Genomic DNA, 20,328 nt, shown 5'->3' on the forward strand with positions numbered 1-20,328 from the left:
GGATAACATACTTGCAAATATAAAGTGAGAATTCAACTTCAGATAGGTAATACTGTGTAGTTATTCTATCAATTAGACATCCATTAGGTCTGCCCAGACTATTCCCACTGTGATTTTTTTTGTTCCCAATTCTTTAATCTTTTCATTAATATTAATTGCAGATCTTCCATAATATATATTAAATGCTTCTTTTACATTGAAATGCACGTGTTGTTAAATCAATACATGAAAACAAGCTGCTTTACTTTAGAAGACTATGTCATTCCTCTAGTTTTCCCTATGGGACAGCAGACCTAAAAACTACAATATATAATAGTATTAATAGGAAGTACTTGGGCACAATCTTCCAAAGCTTTTTAATCTTTCTTATGATGAGAGATTCTGAAAGTCTTGTTATCGTAACTTCCTATCAAGCAGAGTGCATTTTGTGATGAGATGGTGCCCATGGCAGGCTGAATCGAAAACTCAGTACTAACAGATTAAATTCTGATAGTATTCTAGATCAGTGGTCACCAACCTTTATGGCTTGGTGGTCCAGTGAGGGGAGAGGGGAACTGGGCCACCAAGCCACAACTGGGCTGTGGCCTGTTTGGAACTAGACAAGTGGCAGGCTTGCACACACATCCCATTCAAGTAGCACAAGCAACGGGCCAGTACATGTGTGCAGCTCAAATAGCACAAGGGGTGGACTGTTGAGCTGTGTGCACATGCGCACTGGTCAAGCTGTGCATATGCATCAGCCTGCCATTCACACTGTTTGGTTCAAAACAGGCCACAGATCTGTAATGGGCTGTGGCCTGGGGGTCCCTATTCTAGATTGTTTTTGTGAGAATTCAGACTGCCATTTTTGTCAGGCACAATTCCTTCTGCTCCTTGTATGAGGAATTCTGACAAGCATGTTGGTGCTTGTTTGAGGGGGACTGAGTAAACAAACGTGTGAACATAACCAAGATCCTTAATGAATGTATCTTTTCTTTATGTGTACTGAGAGTATTTACACCAAGACAAATTCCTTGTGTGTCCAATCACACTTGACCAAAAAAGTATTCTATTCTATTCTATTCTATTCTATTCTATTCTTATAGAACTGTTGAATTTCGTTAATCATCCAGTTAACAATGACAATCCATTAACTAATCCACTATTTCATACCTTAATCAAATTGCTTCATTTCACACAGCACACCCAATCTTTTGGCTTTGAAAAAACCTTTCACCTAAAATGTGGTGGACTAATTTGCAACTCAGGGGATGCATCTATACAAGCAGACTTTTCATAACCGATTCAATTCAGTTGCCTTAACGATAAAGTAACAAGTGCACGAATATGCGTCGTAGAGTACTTCAGTCTATTTTTACTGGCTACTTGTGGATTAACGTGCTGTGCAGATGCAGGAAACTGGATCAATTCAGTGAACCGTGGTTCCGTTAATCATGGGTTACCATTCCACGTAAAGACGGGGCCTATAATCCACTGTACAAGAAAACATAATTCTTGCTCGTTATAAATTCAATATTTTAGGAAGCCATTCGAAAACAACCTTCATTCCGGTTCGGGACCATTCTCCGCAAGGTAAGGTTGTGCCACGTGACCGCTAGTACCCAGACTCCAGAAGAAGGGGCGTGGCTACCGCCCTTTCTTGAGCTGATACATGATGCACTTTTTTCCTCCGACGTGCGTAAGCAGTTCGGCTTCCTGTCGCATTTGCGCCGGGACACGTGACAGGCAGAGACGGCGGCCGGCCCGGCTCACAGTCCGCGTGTAGCGTTCGCTTCTGGCTTGCCGCCCCCTTCCTTCCTTCTTTCTCTCCCTCCTTCGAAGCTGACGCCGCGGCCTCAGCCTGGGCACGCGGGAAGCAGGCAGGTACCTCGCCGGGGGGCGGGGAGGGGGGAAGGGTGGTCGGTGGAGGGTCAGGAGCGCCGGTGCGAGGCGGATGGCGCGAGTTTCGGCCTAGACAGGAGGAGTTGGGTGAAGGAGAGCCTTCAGGAGTCCGGCCAAAGCTGGCCCGAAGGTGCTTGCGGTCGGGTGGCCTGAGGAGGGCCGGTGGCGGAGCGGAGACTCTTGATTGTCTGAGGAGACGCCAGCCATGCTTGAACGGGGTGGGTCGGTAGGCGCGACGCTGCCGGCTGAGCTGCTCGGGGTCGCTGGCGGGTGTGTGTGTGTGTGTGGAAGCGACCCCGAAAGCTTCAGTTGCGGCTGGTGGGGCCCTCCTGTCTCGGGAGTGGCTTTTCGGGGAAGGGGGCTTAAGTGCCCCGCGGTGGCGGCTGCTATCCGTGGTGCGCCTCTGTGTAGGAGGTGATGCTGCGGAACCCGGGCGGGCGGGCGGGCGGAGACAGACAAGCAAGCGCGTTGGGGACGGCGCGGAAATGTGCTTCCAAAATGCAAGACAAAAGCCTCGGGCTGATCGAGAGCGCCCGCGGGTTCGCTTAGTCCCGGTATCATCTTTACGCCGAACACAACTGCCCAGAGACGCTCTCCAAAACCTCAGAAAGGGCAAGAAAAGACTGCTTTCTTTTCTGCACGCGATTGTCTTCTGGGCCCTCCCTCCTCCCGGTACTTGGAGATAATAATCTTTAACATGGAGGCCCCGTTGAATCGTTGCTGATGGTTGCCTGGCGGGATCGTGGAATAAAAGGATTTCCTGGGTGTTTCCATTGAGTTTTTCAGTGGATTTAGTCCGTAATCCCCCCCCCCCCCATCAAAATAACTGCAATAGAATGGTAGAATAGCTTTATTTTTCTGCTTATGGTCCCTTTCAAGCATTTATGCTTGATTTAAGGGCTTACATTAGGAGGAATGGAAACCTTTTTCCCCCTTTGTTATTATGTAAAATTATTGGGATTTTTTTTTTTTTTGCCAATTGAGTTCAAATGTCTGCTATTAGCAACTCTTGATTCTTCTATATATATTTTTAGAATTGAGGGTTCATATACTTTTTTTTTTCACAGCAATGCTTGCTTTATATTTTCTGTTCTTAGGGCTTTATAAATAGTTTATCCTTAAGTGTCTGTTTCCGATAATACCCTGGGTTTTATTGTAATTCTTTTAACCCTTTTTTGGAACAGTATCCTGCTATTCAATTCAAAAGTAATAAAAAGTTTCCTTGCTTTTGGTCGTGCTAATATGATCTTTTTTTTTAAAAATGGGTGTTTGGGAACATGACATAAAAAGCTTACAAAACAATAGAAGAAGGGGGAGCTTTTAAAGAAGGAAGAGCAGGTCCCATAGATTAATTTTTATAATAAAAGAATTTGGTCTTGACTGAAATGTATAGAAAAATACAAACAGAGTTAGAAGGTGTAGTTTTATTTGGTCCTCTATCATAGAATATTGGGTGTATGTAGAAATCCCACAAATATGTATAACTAAATATCTGCAGGGTTTTTCCCCTCCTGAGATACAAAATATCAGAGCTTGGAAATAATTGGACCACTTCATGAGAGATAACTGGATTACCTGCAACAAATAATTATTTGACATGGATGAGTTCATGTACTCAAACAGACTGAAAGATTTGAAAAATCTGTTGTTTCATGGCAAAGCTAGTCATGTAAGTATATTGGGATGAGGAGTCAGTTCTACCAAGAGTTTTAGTTAAAGGTCTGAAAGTGAAGTTGGAGGAGAGAGAGGAGTCAAATAAGTTGCTGAGTTTGAAGAATTTACAGCTTTCTTATCTTTAATTTACCATTTTTGAAAGATGGTAAATGAAGGCATCTGGCTTCTTCTCTTCATCCCATATCATCCTCTGCATTAATTTCATTTGCTGTCTTCGTGTAATTTATTTTTCAATTTATTTCAGTATAAATCCTCCTTCCCTACCAGATCTATCTGGGAAAACATAGAAGCAAATAGTTCCCTGCCCCCTCTGCCCCACCATGACTAAATGTTGTGTGCTGAGTCATAAGGAGATTTTCACTGTGGTGCCTCCTATTTTTCTAGTAGCCTCTAATTGTTTTTCGTTTGAAAAAAGTATTGTCTAAGATATTGTAGATAAAAGTTCATACTAGATTTCATTTATTCTGTTTTATATATTCTTCTGTTTTCATAGGGAACCATAGCAATTTTATTTATGAAATCAATCTGAGAAACTCTTTGGCTGATCTTTAACATATCCTACACCACAGAAATATGGAATTAAATGGTCACCTTTCTTTATTAATATAATGTATTTTTAAGTCCGTATTAGCAAAATCTTGGATTTACATTTCATCCTTTCTTTCCTGGAATTAAGTAAAGTTTATGTGTGTGGATTTCCAGTCCGGTTTATAAAGCAATGTTATCAAATGTGTGTAGCCATATAATTGTTCATTGTAGATTAATTTGCAGGTTGCATTCTTAAGGGATTTTGCTGTTAGCTTTGCTTGCATGTGTATAACTACTTTTAATTTATGTTTTAATAATTTTTCTAACTACAGATAGGCAGTTTTCCATCATGGACTGGCAGCCAGATGAACAGGGCCTCCAACAAGTTCTTCAGTTACTCAAAGATTCCCAGTCTCCAAACACAGCAACCCAGCGTATTGTGCAAGATGTATCCTTGAAATAATTAGCATTGCTACAGCATTGCTTGAGATTTAAAAAGAGAACAAAATGCAGTTCTCATTTGCAATGAACCTAAAGAATAGAGGGAGAAAAATGATATGTCACATTGGGGAATATAGGTAATCCTTGATTTATCACCATTTGTTTAGTGACTGTTCAAAGTTACAATGGAACTGAAAAAAGTGATCTATGACCGTTTTTCACACTTAGGGCCGTTCTAGCATCCCCATGATCATATGATCAAAATTTGGGCACTTGGCAACTGGTATGTATTTATGACAGTTACACTATCCCAGGTCATGTGATCACTATTTGTAATCTTCCCAGTTGGCTTCTGATAAGCAAACTCCGCTGCATGATTCCCTTAACTGCAGTGATCTGCTTAACAATTGTGGCAAAAAAGGTAATAAAATGGAGCAAAACTCAATAAGTGCCTCAATAACTCAATAAGTGCATTCCAACAGCAGTGGAAATGTTGGGCTCAGTTGTGGTTGTAAGTTGAGGACTACCTGTAATTACTAATGAGATAAACAGTTTATTAACTTTCCCGACATATTTTTCCAGATATTTGGGGCTACAATATCAGAAGGTCCTACTCTAAAACAGTGCTAGCCGAAAACAAACCTGAAAGCAGTTCTTCTGGCAGTGTCTTATTGTTGTAGGCTTCTGTAATGGGCTGGCTGGGGGATTATGGATCTTGCATTCCAGCATATCTGGCAAACACCAGGTGGAAAAAAGCTGTTGTCATAAGGCAATATGGTCTTATTATGGCTGGAAAAAAGGCTTTTGGAGACTTAGTTCGAACATATTAAGAATGAATTCTTAACTAATGCTACAGAAACTGAAACAGCTCAACCAATTCCCTGATTTCAATAACTATTTGATATTTGTTCTGACACGGCTGAAATCTGAGGGTATGTCTATTAAATCTATTAGAACACAAATTTTAAAAAGCTCTGTATTATCTGTATAGTATTAGGATAAAACATCTAATTTATAATGTCTGCTTAAATTAATTGGCCATTAGAATATTGGGAAAATTAGATTTTGACTTAAGGCATGTTTAGCTTCTGAATAATGTTGGAAAACTGCCTGATTTAACAGCTTAAAGGAGATTTCCCTTTTGATGCATGACTGATGATTTGGTGCTCTGTATGGTTTAGAAAGCAAAGGAGGATTTCAGGAATCAAAAATCTAGCTTCCTTCGTTTTGTTTAATGCTGCTCCATTGGAGCTATGCTCCCCCTTCAAAATGGTACAGCAAGGTTTAATAGGCTGAGCTTTTGAAAGAGGTCCAATGAAAGAACCCAGAATAAGGTAAGAGGACAAGCGCATTGTAAACATATAAATTAACTTTGCAAGAGATCCTATAGATAAAGGTGTTTTGTGACTGATGACCCAAGGTCTGTTGTGTCCTGGTTTTTAAGTATACCAAAAGGATTGAGTTGTTTGGATCTTTATAATAATTGGTAATAAGCCATTGTTTGTACTAGAAACTAGTGAGACTCCTGAGTGAAATAACTCTAATAATTATATTTTTACCTTCCCCCCCCTTAAAGTTTTTAGCAGTTTTGTTGGATGACTTAGGAACAAAGAATCATTTAATTCTACACACAAGATTTATTGGTATATTAAAATGCTCTCATTTATTTTGTGAAAGCTGGGGTTCATATAGCCCTTATAGTCACCCAAACTTACAATGTTTTTAAACAAAATTTAATCTACTAAAAGGCTAATATTAAGTTTTCATTTTTGGTATCGAGGCAGTAGTGTTTACCCCATCAGTTATAGAACTTTGGTACACTGAAACTAAAAAAAAAATACTGTGTTGAATAATCCATGCATCTTGATTTTTTAAATTTTAATTGAAGTACTATGTTCTTTAGCATTGCTCTGAATTATAGGCTAATAAATATAGTATGAAAAACACAAATAGAACTTGATAGTCTAGTTCAGTACATCAGTGGTACTGTCGAATTTCTTAAAATCTGGAAGTGTATTTATCACATAAGACTAAAGGAAGTACATGAATGTTGAGTTGCATTGTAGAGCCAAAATACAATCATGCTGCTAAATTTGTTGGCTGAATGGGAGATCAGACTGTGACCCTTTTCAACACAGCTTGGTTAATGCACTTTCTCCAGTTACAGCAGGAACAGATGTTAGAGTCCAAAGATAGTTTTACAGTCCACAGTATATGAGAAAATTATATGTGCAAACTCTTATGGATGTCTTTAAGACATTCACAAGGAAGGTAATAAGATGCATATGCATACATAGGCTGCATTACTTATTTGATATACATAACTTCGTTGTATGACAATCAGCCAATTGCTGAATTCAATTTTTTCAGTGTCCTTATTTATATCACTTTTATTTCTGTCTTTTTGTATGTTATTATATAAAATGTCTCTGTAATTTTCTGTAACATATCATAAAATTTTAGTTGTAATCCAACTTATCTCTTTAAAACAGATGAACCTACCCGTTCTCTGAGTGGCTTGATCCTGAAGAACAATGTGAAAGCTCACTACCAGAGTTTTCCCCAGCCTGTTGCTGAATTTATTAAGCAAGAGTGTCTTAATAACATAGGGGATGCTTCTTCTCTTATAAGAGCTACAATTGGTGAGTAGCTGTAAGAAGCTGAGGACGAATTACTAACTACAATTAATCTGTACAGTGTTTTGGATCTGAAACGAGCTGAGGAGCACATTGGAATGTGAAAATAGTATCTGTCTGCAACTCTGTGAGCAGCAGTGTCCCGTCTCCCCCACACCCATTGTACTGCAAACAGCAGCTATGCATACCAATACTGGTTAGAGCAGGGGTCTTCAAACTTGACAGCTTTAAGACTTGTGGACCTCAACTCCCAGACTTCCTCTTCCAGGCATGTTAGCTCAGGAATTCTGGGAGTTAAAGTCCACAAGTTTTAAACTTGCTAAGTTTGAAGACCCTTGGGTTAGAAAGACATAGGTACTTTGAAAGAGTTTCAGACAGATGCTACTTTCTCCTGTATACTCCCAGCCTTTTAAACATTATTTCTGAAGAGCTGCTCTTTGTTATTATGAAGGAAGGGTTATACTATGTCTTTTCTAAATTAGTGCCGTGAAAGTGTTTTAATTAGAAGCAGAATTATTAAATAAGATGCTTTAACTTGTACTTGTCAGCTAACTGTGTAAATTGGAACTTGTTTACCTCCCTTTGTATATGGGGAGACTTGTTAAAAAATAGGTGGCAGGGTTTATCAAACATGAAGCAAGTGGACTTGTATAAACTGGATTTGTCGGTATAGACCTTAGTCATAGTATATAGTATCTCTTTAAGGGCAAAAAAATATAATTTAAACTGTAAAAGTTTCATTTACTCCAATTGTGGCTCTCCAAAAATTAAAGTGTAGCACAAAGGATTTGCACAGTTTATTTTAATTACCAATAAATAATAGTTCCTCCTAATATGTCTCAGTGGCTTTAAGAGTCAGCATGTTTTCTGTTAGATTAGTGGGGAATCAACAGATCTGTGCTCCAGTGAAAACTAGGTAACAGAAGCATATCGGGTCTCAAGTAGAAATTTCATTTTTATAGCAAACATTATAAAATCAAAGTTCTTACACGAGAAATTGGCTTGTGAGGTGATCTTATTGTTTTTTCTTTGTTTCGACAGGTATTCTTATAACAACAATTGCTTCCAAAGGAGAACTGCAGATGTGGCCAGAGCTTCTGCCCCAACTCTGCAATTTACTTAATTCTGAAGATTACAACACATGTGAAGTGAGTCTGGCAACTGCATAGAATTAATTGATGGCTTGAGCCAGCAAGATGATCTTAACTGCGGCTGTAGAGTGTATAGATTTGGCATTGAAATTTTCCTAAGAAAGCTAGTGTAAGTGATGCCAGAGGCCATATTTTATTTAGTGTGTTAAGGATTTTTCAGTTATTTCTAGGTATAGTATATTAATATATTGAACTTCTAATTTATTAGTCACTTCATGTTCATTGGAATCCTATGTCTGCTCAGTAATCAGCTATTGTATGAGTTTACTCTTTCTGATCAGTAGACATCAGACAGAATCCCTCTGTGAGGAGATGACAGTTTTAAAATTAGACAGATAGTCAGAAAAGGTTTCCCCTCCCAGTCATATCTCACTCTAGGGGGCGGTGCTCATCTCTGATTCACAGCCGAAGAACCACAGTTGTCTGAAGGCATTTCCATGGTCATGTGGCCAGCATAACTATATGCTCAAGGTGCACACATCATTGTTACTTTCCCACCAAAATGGTAACTATTTATCTACTTCCATTTGCATGCTTTCAAACCGTTGGGTTAGCAGGAGCTGGGACCAGTAACAGAAGCTCAATCTGTTACATGGTACTTGCGTATCGAATGCCAACCTTGCTGTCCACAAGCCCAGCGACTTAACTGCTTGGCGCTTGTGCCCCTCTAAGATAGATAACATATGATAAGATGAAATATTGATGTTTTCAGGATTTATGAATTGAATGTTTTAAAAAGACTAGCTGGTATTAGATGGTGTTCACAATATTTTTTGATGATATGTCATATTTCAGAAATGTGTTCTTGCTGTACACAGTATGATGCAGGTAGTATAGGTAGTCCTTTACTTACAACCGGTTGGTCAATAATAATTCAACCAACCCATCCTCAAAGTTACGACAGCTACCTCACCCCCTACCCCATATCACATGATTGCATTTTGTGAGCTTGGCAACTGACTTGCATTTACAACTGATTGTAGCACCCTGCAATCAAATGATTGCTTTTTTTTTTTGCTCTTTCTAGCAAATCCTTACCCATTCAAAAGAATAGATTCACTTAATGACAACACAATTTGCTTTATGACCATTCTAAAAAGAGTTGTAACAGTCACATCTGCCTTAGCTTACTGTCTGAATGATGTATGACTGAAATTTGGAGCTCCATCGTGGCTGTAATTTGAGGATTACCTGTACTCTTGTTTTACTGCAATTTTTCGTCATTGTAAAGCTTCATAGTGAAAATGGGGTGTGTGTAAAAAGAAAGAGTTGGGCAGTATCATGTCCAACTGGTACTCTAAAAAAAGTTCAGGTTTAGCATTTGCATCTTGGAAATATGGGTTTTCTAAGAATATATCCAAGTCTTCCCAGTTTTTACTGCTAAAAAAAAGTGTGTTTTTTTTAAATAGCAATCCAGTTGGTACTCCTGCAGTCTCTTTAGCTATTTAGCCACTAGAATGGCACATAAGCAGGTTGTTGCGTAGGAAGTCTGGCTCTGGGTAAGAGGACAATACGTTCCTTCGAATTGGCAGCTTGTCTCTTTTCTCTGGCACAGAGTGAATACCGCTCATGTTAGAAAAGCAATTTGAGGAGCAGAGCCAAGCTGCAGGCATTCAAATGAATTTTAGATGCTTTTTGCCTGTTTTTCATCTCCATATATTTGTTACTAAATGTTACAATGCTTTATAGGGGGCATTTGGTGCCTTACAGAAGATCTGTGAAGATTCTGCTGAGCTCTTGGACAGCGATGCTCTCAACCGGCCTCTTAATATCATGATCCCAAAGTTCCTTCAGTTCTTCAAGCATTGCAGCCCCAAAATTAGGCATGTATCTGTTCTAACATGAAACATTTAGTGGAATGTGCCAGTTTGGATTAAAATTAAAGATAGTAATTAAAGCTTTTTGTAATATATTTACTGCTTTTTGATGATGTTAACCCATTAACAGTGATTTTGCAAAGTACAGTGACCAAATCATATTTTTTTAAAAAAGACAAACATCTGGTAATTTAGTGTAATAGGAGAATCTTGATAGAAGCTTCATAAACTTATGAAACTAAGCCAAAAGTCCTGGCTGAAATAAATCAGGAAATAAATGAGTATAAATAGAAACAATTCCCTCCTTTGTGATGGGATTTTTCTTTCTTTCTTTACAAGTAATGGAACTAACTAGAAACCACCATTGATTGTAGGTGTCTAGTTTACAACAGGCGATAGAGTAAATTGTTAGTAAACAATAATAGATATGTGACCATTGGGTTTTGCATCCTGAATTGCTCGGAATAGTTTTCAGTTTAAGAAAATGTTCGTAATGGCAGTTTTCAGAATAGGCTGCTTGATTACATAAATGGAAAAAGCAAAATTGGTAGAAAGGGCTGCTTGTCATATCCAGGCTTCCATAAGCAAGATTCTTCTCTGAATGTTCTCTACAGAGTGCCAAGTGTGAAGAACATTTATTGTTATATAGTGACATATTTTAATCTTTGGAACTATCCTTAGTACATAGTTACCATTTTAGTAATGTAAAAATATATTTTCTATCTTGTTAGGCTTTAATAGAATCAGATTATTGATTTGATCATCAGTTTTACTGCTAATTGTTTTAATAGTATATTGCATTTACTATTATTAAAATAGTGTATTAATAAAATAGCAATAAAATTAAAATACAATTACAAACCGATCCTTAATTCTTATTTTAGGATTGCATTACAAAGAGCACTGCATCTTATATACTATAGTTTCCTTACACCCACCTTTGTTTTTTTTTATGGAATGCAGTGGGCATTGACAAGCATGGTTCCTTCCTCTGAAGGTGACTGCTGAGAAACAAGCATCCATTGTTGTAAAATTATATGTTCATAGTTTTGCACATCGTGCTTCAAAATTGTTTAAACATATTTTACTGAATAAATCAAAATCAATGTTATGTGCAAAGCAACAATTTAAATAAATTGTATTATGACTTTGTGCAATAAACTCAGTTGTGTCCGGCTTCACTTGGAAATAGAAATTTAATACTTAGCCAATGTTCGTATCTTAATAGAATTTGGCTAAGTTTCTTAAAGTTAGATCTGTTTTTTATTTCACATTGCATGAGAGCTACCAAGTTTGGAAACCATTTTATTTAAGATGGAATATTTTCTTTTAATAGCCTCCAACATTCATTATGATTACACTAGTATTACTTAATGACTTGTAAAATTAGAGTAATTTCTCCTGTTATAGAATTAGAATTGTACTTGAAGGAATATTAGTTTGTGGGTTTTAATTTTGAAGGCTTTCGGGAGGAAAGAAAACAAAGGTTCGAAGTAAATAATTTCATTTTTGAATGGAAAATACAGGTCATCGTCAACTTGCAACATTTCATTTAGTAACTGGTCGAACTTACAACGGCACTAAAAAAAAGTGCCTTATGACTGTTTTTCACACTTAAGACCTTGCAGCATCCCAAGGTCATGTGATCAAAATTCAGATGCTTGGCAACTGACTCATATTTATGATGGTTTCAATGTCCCAGGGTCACATAATCACCTTTTGCAACCTTCTGACAAAGCAAAATCAATGAGGAAGCCAGATTCACTTAACAGCCGTGTTACTTAACAACTGCAGTGATTCACTTAATAATTGTTACAAGAAAGGTTGTAAAATGGGGCAAAAGCTACTTAAGAAATGTCTTGCTTAGCAATCGAAAAGTTGGGCTCAATTTTAGCCATAAGTCAAGGACTTCCTGTATAAATAAGTAAAGAAATTGTTAAGTCTGATCTATTTTTAGAACAAAATATTGGTTGTCCAGAACTTGAGATTATATCATGTTAGTAAATTACTGAAGTCAATAGCAAAGGCTAAACCAAATATTTTTAAAGCTGTTGTTTTCTGTTCCGTAGGTCGCATGCTATTGCTTGTGTCAACCAGTTCATCATGGAGAGGGCCCAGGCCTTGATGGATAACATAGATACATTTATCGAGGTGAGAGGAATCAGCCTAGACCAGTGATGGCTAACCTTTTCCACATTGTGTGCCGAAAGTGTGCGCACTCGCCTGCCTGCACCCATGATGCAATGTGCATGTGACCCACCCCACCCCCTGCGCATATGCACACATCTCCCCCCGCACATGCACAGCAGATACCCGACAATCGGCTGGCAGGGGCACGCGCACATGCGTAGTGGGACTCTTCCGGGCAACCTCTCGCATGCCGGCAGAAATGGCTCTGCGTGCCACTTCCGACGTGTGCCATAGGTTCACCATCATGAGCCTAGACCAATGGTTGTTTTGAAGTTTGAGGTTTTATAGTCCATTTATGTATTAGGTGTTCTTTTTTTTTAATAAAGTTTTATTTGGGTTTTCACACACACAAAATACAAGTAAAACATCTTTTTTGAAAATAGCATGATCCCAGGTTGAACTTCTTTATACAGACACAAACTCAATTTCATGCTCATTTTTGTGTTCTATTCCATATCTTATAATATTCTACATTTTCTATGTAGTTTTTCCCCTCTTTTAATTTTCTCAATTTTATTTTGATTATCTCATCTCAATTCAAATCATTATATTTATACTTTTGTCTGTTCTGTTTCAATTTCATATTATCTTTTCTCATTAAACAAATTTTCTCCTGTAGTTACTAATTGGAGTATGATACCTTTATATCTTTTAATTATATCCATTCAACTCTTATTTAAACTTCAATATATACCTTAAGGTTATGACCTTCAATATAATACATAATACATAACTTCCAATCGAATTCTGCTTCGTACATTCTTATAATACACACTATATTCTTTAAAAAAAGGATTATAAATATATGTAATTATAAACCCTCATTCCATTCCAATTCAGTTCTATCATTAATATTCATTAAAGTCTTAACATCTTTAACATTTCTTTTCAATTAAATATCATACGTCCTTAAAAACACATATAATCTCCATAATTAATTTTTCCCTTATTTCTCTTCACATATGTTTTGTAAATCATTAAATATTCATTTTGTTACATTTATTTATTGACAAGCATTCCACTAAGTTACAATAACTATTTTATCAAACATTTTAATCATACATTGGTTTCATATTTTCTGAAATTATTTCTAATATAACAATATTATCTTATGTACCTTTGCAGAATCCCCTTTTCCATTAAATTTTCACCCATTATCTCTAAATAGGCCCTGTTTATATTTTGTTTCTGTCCTTTATAATTTCTTTTCCTTTCTTCCCTTTCTTCTTCTCCCTCCCCCTTTTACCCCCTTGTCTCTCTACTTCTAATTCTCTCTTCTGCATTTCCCTCTTCTGTTGCTTTCTGATTTTATACTTATTTTTCACTCTATTCTTTTTTTGGGTTGTTTTTCCCAATCTTAAACTTTCCATTCTCTTTCCCCCTCTTTCCTTTTTTCCCCCCACCTAAGATTACTTGTTCATTAAAGATGGCTTCTTCTTTGTCCCAATCTTCTTGTTCTGCAGGCATTTCTTGTTGTTTCTCATAGTTCCAAATCTCCATTTCTAAGAACTGAAATACGAAGCCAAAAGAACCTCTCTCTTCCTGTGCATCTTTTTTGTACTTTTTAAGTTCTATTTTCAGTTCTTCTAAAAGTGGGGCCATTTTAAACAGTTTTAAACAACCACCCGATTGATTTTAGTCATTCAAATGCAATAACCAAGTATCCAGAGATCACCAAGTAATCCAAATAGTCCCAAGCTGTTTCTTCTTATTTCTTTTTCCACTTTCTCTTCCTGGGGTTTTAGTATTTTGTTGCGATGTTTCAGTTAAGATGTATCTTTTGGAAGTCTTGTTGAGATTTTTCTGTAAGTTCTTTTTACTTCCAGGCAGTCTCCTCCCTTCCAGATGCTGCCCTTTTATTCTTTTTCTCTCCTTTCCTGTTTTCAAAAGCTTTTAATTATCCAGAAATCTTTATTATCCCTTTGACTTTTTATTTTCAGTATTAAATGCCTATTAATGTCAAAGTGGATTTTTTTCCAATTTCTTGCTTAAGTCTCTTAGCTGTCAGTATAGGAAGAGGAGAAAAACAAAAACAAATCCTTTCCCTTTTCTCTCTCCTTCGCAGCTTAGAAATCTTCTTAGGGAACAGTGTTATTGGTTTGTTTTTTTTAATAGTTTCAATTCCAGGGTACCTTATTTGTTGCTTTTGCTGTTTGACCCAGTCAACCAAAACTTTCTCTTCTTATCTTTCTCCTGCACATTCTTTTCCGGTCGAGTTCTTCTTTGTGGTGGCCATTTCTGACCACCGCTACAACCGCCTTCGGGAAAGGGAGTAATGGCCAGCTGGGGAGGAAAGATGCGGCTCTCCACAACCCTGCAGGCAGTCTCCCCCTTCTTCACCACCTCTGCGGGGTGGCTTAGCCCCGAAACCAACCGGCTTGAGGCGCTCCAGCGGCGAGCATGGATCGAAACCACGCAGAGATGCGGTTTCGGTCTGTTGCCAAAGAAGCTCAAACCGGAATACATACACATTTATGTATTAGGTGTTCTATGGACTCATTAGTATTATAATTTTAGAGTACAGTTGGGTAATTCCCAAATCCCTTTTCTCCAACTTCCAGATCTCTTTCAATTTACAGCACTTCCTATGTAACTTTGGTGAGTAACTACAGCAAACTGATAAGTTTCTAATAGATTTTATAGACCTTTAAAAATAAAAATGCATCCTTAAAATTACAGTAAAAGTCTCCTTATAATGTCATTATAACATAGCACTTTATGGATAGGAGGAGAAAGCTCCTGACTTTGTGAGCTTTCCCACATTCAGGTAAATTCTCTTCTTTAAGGAGAAATCACTTCATCTTAAATAAAAAAGTCTGTGAACATCTTCTAGAGGTTTTCTTTCTGATTATTACAGTTATTGGTTCAAGTATTCTGAAACTGGAAACATATCAAAAGTTTCTGTATCTGAACAATAGTGGAGAGAAGCTGTGGAATTGTTCTTGGGAAATTTATTTACTGGCTAATGTGTAGATAAGGAGGCCTCAAAATTTTAAGAAATGCCAAGATTCTTCATAGCAAAGTTTGATGTCATTGAATTAACAGTTCTTTAATCTCACAACATATGATCAGACTTTCTTCTCTTATTGTTATATTTGTCTACTACTGTAGCTATAGGGAGTATCCATTTTTTTTGTCTAATGCTTAATGATTTCTTAAAGGAAGATAAGGATGCATCCTTAGCTTTCTATGTTTTAGTAATTTATTTTTACTTCAGTTACATATCCATAGTCAGAGACAACCTTTGAAACACAGGGTCCAGTACAGGGAGAAAAGTATTTGGTTCTTAATACCAATATATTCCTTTCCATAAATTTAGATAAATATAATATGGCCTCAAGTATGCATACTGAGGTCATTGTTTTGCTGTCTTGTGCTACCTCTGTACTGGAAAATATGCAGACAGTGTCTATGAAAAACTTGAATATTCATAGAATGTACAACTTGTTTTGGCTTTACTAACTTCGTTGTCACTATGTGTCCATTTGTTAGAAATACTACTTGCACTTGATTTGAGTTGCATGCAAAATAAATGCATTTCTGTATTGACAAAGAACGCAGATTGTAATGCTTTTCTGCATAGGAGAGAAGGTTTTCTTCTGTCTAGGCTGCTACAGTTCTAGAAGATCCATTTGTCCAGCTGTTGATTCATGACTTAAAATAATTTTTCCCCATTCCATTCTTGGCAGCACTTATTTGCCTTGGCAGTAGATGAAGATCCTGAGGTTCGAAAGAATGTTTGTAGAGCATTAGTAATGCTGCTAGAAGTGCGAATTGACCGACTGATCCCTCACATGCATAGCATCATCCAAGTAAGTACTCTTGCTTTGAAATGTTGGTCTCTCTAAACCAGTGATAGCAAACCTACCACATGCATGTCAGAGGTGACATGCTACAACATTTTGAGTGTCACGCAGCATTCATCGATACCCAACAACTGTTCATCCTGTTGATGTTTATCAAATATAAAGTTTATGATGATTATCAAAGAAGCTAAATGAACAAAAATACAAGAAACATGTGACCCTGCACCATCCGGTCTAAAATTTTGTCTACATTGTGCAACATTCTGGAAGTTGATATTTGCTCATCAGTTTTTGGGGGAACAGAGACGAGAAAGGGATAATGTGTGCTAGCCACTTGTGTTGCTCCTCTGGTCCATAGAAAGGTTCATTCTCACTGACTTATGCTACTTATGTGACAAGTCACAAGCAAATACATATTAGGTCACTACCAAATAGAGGTAGTCCTCAACTTATCATAATTGAGCCCAAAAGTTTTACTGCTAAGCGAGCCATTTGTTAAGGGAGTTTTGCCCCATTTTCGACCTTTTTTGCCACAGTTGTTACATGAATTGGTGCAACTGTTAAGTTAGTACATGGTTGTTAAGTCAATCTGGCTTCCCCATTGACTTTGCTTGTCGAAAGTTTGCAAAAGTTGATCACATGACCCCAGGACACTCATAAATATGAAACAGATGCCAAGCATCTGAATTTTGGTCACCTGACCAGGGGGGTGCTGCAACAGTCATAAGTGTGAAAAACAGTCATAAGGCACTTATTTCAGTGCGGTTGTTATTTCAAACAGTCAGTAAATGAGATGTTGCAAGTTGAGGTCTACCTGTATTCTCTATTCAAAAATAAAAATTATTTACTTCCAACCTTTGTTTTCTTTCTTCCCCCAAATCCTTCAAAATTAAAGTCCACAGACTAATATTTTTTCAAATACAATTCTTAATTCTACAACAGGAGAAATTAATTTTACAAGTCATTAAATAATACTAGTAATATAATCATAATGAATGTTGGAGGGTTTTTAAAGAAAATATTTAAGAATGGTCACTAAACGAGGTATTATAAGTCAAGGAGTATGTGTACTGCTTTTTGCAGCAAACACAAAGCAAAAAAAAATGATTTCTTGAATCAAAGCTTTTATGTCACGTGGTTTTGTCTGTTACAGTACATGCTTGAGAGGACTCAGGACAGTGATGAAAATGTGGCATTGGAAGCATGTGAATTCTGGCTAACATTGGCTGAGCAACCCATCTGCAAAGAGGTGCTGTCTTCACCTCTAGTACAGTGAGTAATTTAATAGTGGCAGTAGTGCATGGTCTACTTTTTGATCCATGAGCTTGTTTTCATGTAGTAAGTGTTTGATCTTTACATTGTGAAAGTTTGCAGATGGTTCCACTGTTGTATCCTTTCTTAACAGAAGCTTTGTGCAAAAAAGGAGATGGAATACTAAGCCAATTTTGCTTATCTGAGTTTCAACTTGGCTGAATAATTTATGTTAAACTATATATTAAACATATATAGCTCAATGTATATGTTTGTGAACTTTCCTTAGAGAAACTAATACAATAAAATAACAGAATATAGAAATGAAAAAAGTTAATATATATCCAAAGGAGTATTTTCATGAGAAATAGTCCACAACTATTTTATTCCAGTTGGATAGTATCTCTCACCATAACCTAAACTTTAGACTTCACCAAGCCAACTGTCACTGTACTAGTTATTAATTAGAAAGATGGGACAAGTCGGTTGGCCACCCTTTTCTAAGCAAATCTATCTTCATATTTCAATAAGTGAAATTGAACTTGCATATCTTGGCATGTCATTTAGATTGCTTCTTATAGGACTGAGCATAAGACTTGATTACTCTTTCCAGAACTGGAAAGAAGAAAAATATTTTAAAATTGTCCATCAATTGCTATTGCCCAGCTATTACTAATTGCCACTGTCAATTGTTACGTATACTTCTTATATTCCTATAATCATCTCACATGTTAATATAAAATTATTGTAGATTGTAGATTTATTGTAGAATTAGAAAACCAACCCCCTGTTCAGTGCAGAATACACTACAGCATTTCTGATTGGCTCTCTTTATGAAAGAAAAATCACCACATAATGTGATGGCCCATTTAACCGATTAACAGTTCTTACAGTTATAAAGTATTCCTGATTTCTGGCTTGAACCACCTTCTTTGTAGCTTTAACCCACTAAATCTGGTCTTGCCCTAGTGGTTCTCAACCTGTGGTCTGCAGATCCTTGGGGATATGTGATGTCATCACTTGGGGTCTGTAAAGTTTAAAGAAATTTATTTAAATCTTGAGTTAAGTCTTGGGGGTCCACGGCCATGGTCTGTGGTCACAAAAGATATTTAAAAGGGGTCTGTGGTGAAGAATGGTTGAGAACCAGTGCCCTAGAATGTCTTATTACTTTTTTTTAAACCACACCCCAAGTCTGAATGGACTTTATAATTTACTACTTTGTTTCTCCAAAAAGAAAGCCAGGTCTTATTTTCTTTTGAGCCCCCCCCAAAATGGCTAGGCCTTCTTTTTGGGGAGTTCTAATTATTATTATTTTTTTTTTAAAACAAGTTTTATTAAAAGTTTCAACAACAAACAAATCATTACATATTAAGTCTTTCCCTGTCTTTCTACAATAATTTCCCCAGTATTCTCATAAAACACAAACAAACACAAACAAACATAAAAAAATCTTTTAGTAAAGTACCTTGGCCCCAGTTACCTCTCTTTGCATGGGCTAAAATAATAGCACATATCACTCTTCACATTTCTATCTTATTTAATCCATCTTAATTAAATCATTAAATTTGTATCTTTTGCCCATTCATTTATCTCTCTATCTCTTCTTATAATAAAAAAAATTTCTCCTGAAATCACTAATCAGAGTATGATGCCTTTCTATCCTCCCCTAAGTTAGTAAAATTAACATTCAGCATAACAAATACCCAATTTGGTTCTGCTTGGTACATTCTATCCACCAAAAATGTTTAAATACATTGTATCCTCCTTTCCTTCGATATTTTATTACATTTTAAAAATCAATCATTATTAAAAACTTCAACATTTTAATTTCTTATTAAATCTTAAACCATTCTAATTTACTATTTCAAATATAAATGTTACAATACCATCTTCTGTACCTTAGCAGAATCTTTCTTACAGAAAATTATATTTCATCCTTTATCTCTAAAAAAATCCCTCTTCTCCCATCCAATTTTAAAGCTTTGAGGCTTTTCTCCGCCTTTCCCTTTCTTTCTTCCCCCACCAAATCTTCCTACCCCCTTCTTCTTCTAACCTCTACCTTGCTGGGATCCCTTCTCTGTTGTGTTCCCTTTTTCTCTTGTTTGTTATCATTATATTTACTTTGAATCATATTTTTCTCTTTCTCAAATGTTTTTTAGATCTTAAGTCCTTCATTTTCCTTGCTCTCTTCCTTCCTTCTTCCTTAGATAAGTTTTGGGATTCAATGAAGATGGCGTCTTCGTCTCTTCCTTGTTGTTCTTCTTCCGTTTCCATCTGTTCCATTGTCTGTTGGTAATTGACCAGCGCCATTTCTAGAAATAGAAAAGCTTTTTCCATGCCATCTTTGCAGGTTGCTTTTGTTTGCTCATATTCATCCCTCAGGTCTTCAAAAGGAAAGCCATTATAAATAAATCTTTTCTTTTCTTTATTCCTCTTTCTTCTTACACCAACCAAATATTCCGAGAGAAAGGCAAAACAATCCCAAAATCCACAATCCTCAATAAATCCAAGCAAGCCAAAATTCCCCCTTCCTCTTCCAGGGTGGTATCAAACAAATAAAAAAAAAAAAGAATCCAAGTCTATATTTTAAAGCCTTATTAAGATTGTATTTCTGTCCTCAAGTCTTCAAGGCATCTCCTCCAACAAGATCCAAATTTATATATTTTCTTTATCCTCTCCCTTCCGGCTTAATTCCGTCGGGAGGAGAGTAACTTTCCCTTCAGCACCTCAAAATAGCCGCTTTTTTTTCTCTTGTGGAAGAAATCATCAGAAAACCATCTTTTCCAGGAATTAAATTAGATAAATCTCAAAGCCCTGGGTCGACCAAGAAGAACTTTTACTTTCAATAACTTTCTCTTCTTCCTCCTGCGCATACTTGCCCGGCTGTCAACTTCTTTGTGGCGGCCATTACGGACCGCCGCTGCACCGCCCTGGTAACAGGGGTTCTGCCGCC

At 36.9% G+C, this 20,328-nt stretch overlaps 1 protein-coding gene across 3 annotated transcripts in view; it reads left to right on the top strand.

Moving 5' to 3' along the window:
* Window positions 1-1,722: 1,722 nt before the first annotated feature.
* TNPO2 (transportin 2) overlaps window positions 1,723-20,328 on the top strand; it is a 43,476-nt gene continuing 24,870 nt past the window's right edge. The window contains exons 1-9 of one of the 3 annotated variants that reach the window (XM_087955533.1): window positions 1,723-1,863; window positions 4,420-4,531; window positions 5,381-5,456; window positions 7,017-7,166; window positions 8,202-8,308; window positions 10,001-10,134; window positions 12,198-12,279; window positions 16,008-16,130; window positions 17,278-17,396. In XM_087955533.1, coding sequence (XP_087811659.1) covers window positions 4,433-4,531; window positions 5,381-5,456; window positions 7,017-7,166; window positions 8,202-8,308; window positions 10,001-10,134; window positions 12,198-12,279; window positions 16,008-16,130; window positions 17,278-17,396 — 890 coding nt within the window. In that variant the 5' untranslated portion in view covers window positions 1,723-1,863; window positions 4,420-4,432. Of the gene's footprint in view, window positions 1,864-1,885; window positions 2,100-4,415; window positions 4,532-5,380; window positions 5,457-7,016; window positions 7,167-8,201; window positions 8,309-10,000; window positions 10,135-12,197; window positions 12,280-16,007; window positions 16,131-17,277; window positions 17,397-20,328 lie in introns of those variants that run through there. The other 2 variants (XM_026681512.2, XM_087955532.1) reach the window with 2 other exon arrangements.

This window comes from Notechis scutatus, chromosome 2 (assembly GCF_049901735.1).
Source record: "Notechis scutatus isolate UNSWTSFEM ecotype Mainland chromosome 2, rNotScu1.2, whole genome shotgun sequence".
In the NCBI taxonomy this organism is placed as follows: domain Eukaryota; kingdom Metazoa; phylum Chordata; class Lepidosauria; order Squamata; family Elapidae; genus Notechis; species Notechis scutatus.